At 61.3% G+C, this 1,888-nt stretch overlaps 1 protein-coding gene across 1 annotated transcript in view; it reads right to left on the bottom strand.

Moving 5' to 3' along the window:
• The window catches only part of ABCG1 (ATP binding cassette subfamily G member 1), a 49,836-nt gene that overhangs the window by 7,620 nt on the left and 40,328 nt on the right, over positions 1–1,888 (bottom strand). Inside the window, exons 6-7 of the mRNA XM_023538197.1 lie at positions 997–1,142; positions 593–729 (exon numbers count right to left, since the gene is read on the bottom strand). Coding sequence (XP_023393965.1) covers positions 593–729; positions 997–1,142 — 283 coding nt within the window. The remainder of the gene's footprint in view (positions 1–592; positions 730–996; positions 1,143–1,888) is intronic.

Raw genomic sequence — 1,888 nt, forward strand, 5'->3', positions numbered from 1 at the left:
CCATCATCCACCCACCCATCCACCCATCCATCATCCATCCATCCATCCATCTATCCATCCATCCATCCATCCACCCACCAACCACCCAACCATCCAACCTCTCCCTCACCCTCTCCTCCTCCCCACAAGCTTTATGTTCTGTCCCAAGGACTCTGTTAAAGCTCAAAGGTAAGTCCATGATAAATCAGAGAAGGCTAAAGAGATCACGTGGCCGGGAATTATTATATTGCTTTTTTTCACACTAATCACCTTCTCAGAAAAGGTTTTGGAGCCATACATATTTCAAACCTTGGGACTTTTTTTTTTGCTCATGATATAAAAACCTAAAATTTATAAAATATGATATTATACAAATAAAGTAATTCAGTAAAACCGGCGCTTCCCCATTGTAACGGGAGGCAATGAAGCCACAGCACCGTCAGCGACCCTCCCAAGACTGTGGCCACACACCGGTCCCAAGGCGAGGACCGTGGCCAGCCCTTCCTACCCCCTCCTGCCCCACACCTGCCGCCCTGGCCACCGATGGCTCCAAAGTCTTATGAGCCACAACAGCGAAGGCCACTCAGAAATGAAGACACCCCCATGAGCTAACGGGGCCTGAGTACCTGGTCAAACAGCTCGAAGAGCTTGGCACTGGGCTGGTGGATGGTGCAGATGATGGACCGCCCTCCCTGGGCCAGCCCCTTCATCAGGGACACCACCTGGAAGCAGGAGGCGCTGTCCAGGCCGCTGCAAGTCAAGGGGCCCCGTGAGATGCCGGCGGACCCCGCGCCGTGCCCGCCCCCAAAGCACAGGTCCGTGTGCAAGCCTGAGCCCACGGGGGTCTCCTGGCCTCAGACAGGGGAGGGGCGAGTCGGGCCTCTGTATGGGACCCCGAACAGAAGGAGAAAAAGACAGGGCAGGCAGGGCGGGCGTGTCCCCCTTCTGAGGCTGCAGTAGGCACCACCCCTGTAAAGCCGTGGGGGGCGGGGGTCCTCCCACGATGCCCCTGAATACCTGGTGGGCTCGTCGAAGAACATGACAGGAGGGTTGTTCACCAGCTCCAGCGCGATGGCCAGGCGCTTCCGCTGGCCGCCCGAGAGGCTGCCGGTCCGCGTGTTGGCACAGGACAGCAGGCCCAGAGCCGTCAGGATCTCCTTGACCTGGGGGCAGTGGCAGAGCCAGGGTGGCCCTCAGGGACCTCTGTCCACACCCCACCCCACAGGGCCCACGTGGGCACCTGCCACCTCCCCTGCCCGCCTCCTGGACACACACAGACGGACATGTGAATCAAGGCCACCCCAGGCTGCCCGTTTCCAGGTCTAAGGTCCCCGGAAGCCGAGGGTCAGTGCTGGCGCCGGCCTGCCTGGGCGGGGTCCTTGTCCTGCCTCCTGCTGGTGACCTCCACTCGTGAGCCTCACTCAGGGCCCAGGTCAGTAAACCCCCGTGGGATGGGAGGAGCAGCGGACACAGATGACCAGGTGTCTGACCGGCACAAAGGGTGGGCCCCCGTGACAGTCCGCGAGACAATGAATCGCAGCTGGGCACAGGGGAGCGTTTAGTCGCCAGCGGCTGGTCATCGCAGACGCAGCCAGCGGCCAGCTTCTCGGAAGAAGGAACGGCGCCCCCTCCGCCTTGTCGATAGTGGGTGAAGGTGTGGGAAGCAGCTGGTCCCTCCCACCGGTGCCCTCAGATGCCTGCCCGGGACGCAGGCTGGCCACGAGGTACGAATGGTGCGCCGTGCACTGAGCCCTCCTGTCTGCTTCGCCGTATTGATCCGGTATTGATTCAGGGCGCGGAAGGGTCAGCAGACTGCAGGGCAGGCTGTGGCGCCGGTATCGGCTGCGGCCTTGAGTCCAGCCCAGCGTCCTCTCGGCTCTGGCCTCCCTGCCCCTGTGCCAGGCTCGCC

This window comes from Pteropus vampyrus, unplaced genomic scaffold (genome assembly GCF_000151845.1).
Source record: "Pteropus vampyrus isolate Shadow unplaced genomic scaffold, Pvam_2.0 Scaffold214, whole genome shotgun sequence".
In the NCBI taxonomy this organism is placed as follows: Eukaryota; Metazoa; Chordata; class Mammalia; order Chiroptera; family Pteropodidae; genus Pteropus; species Pteropus vampyrus.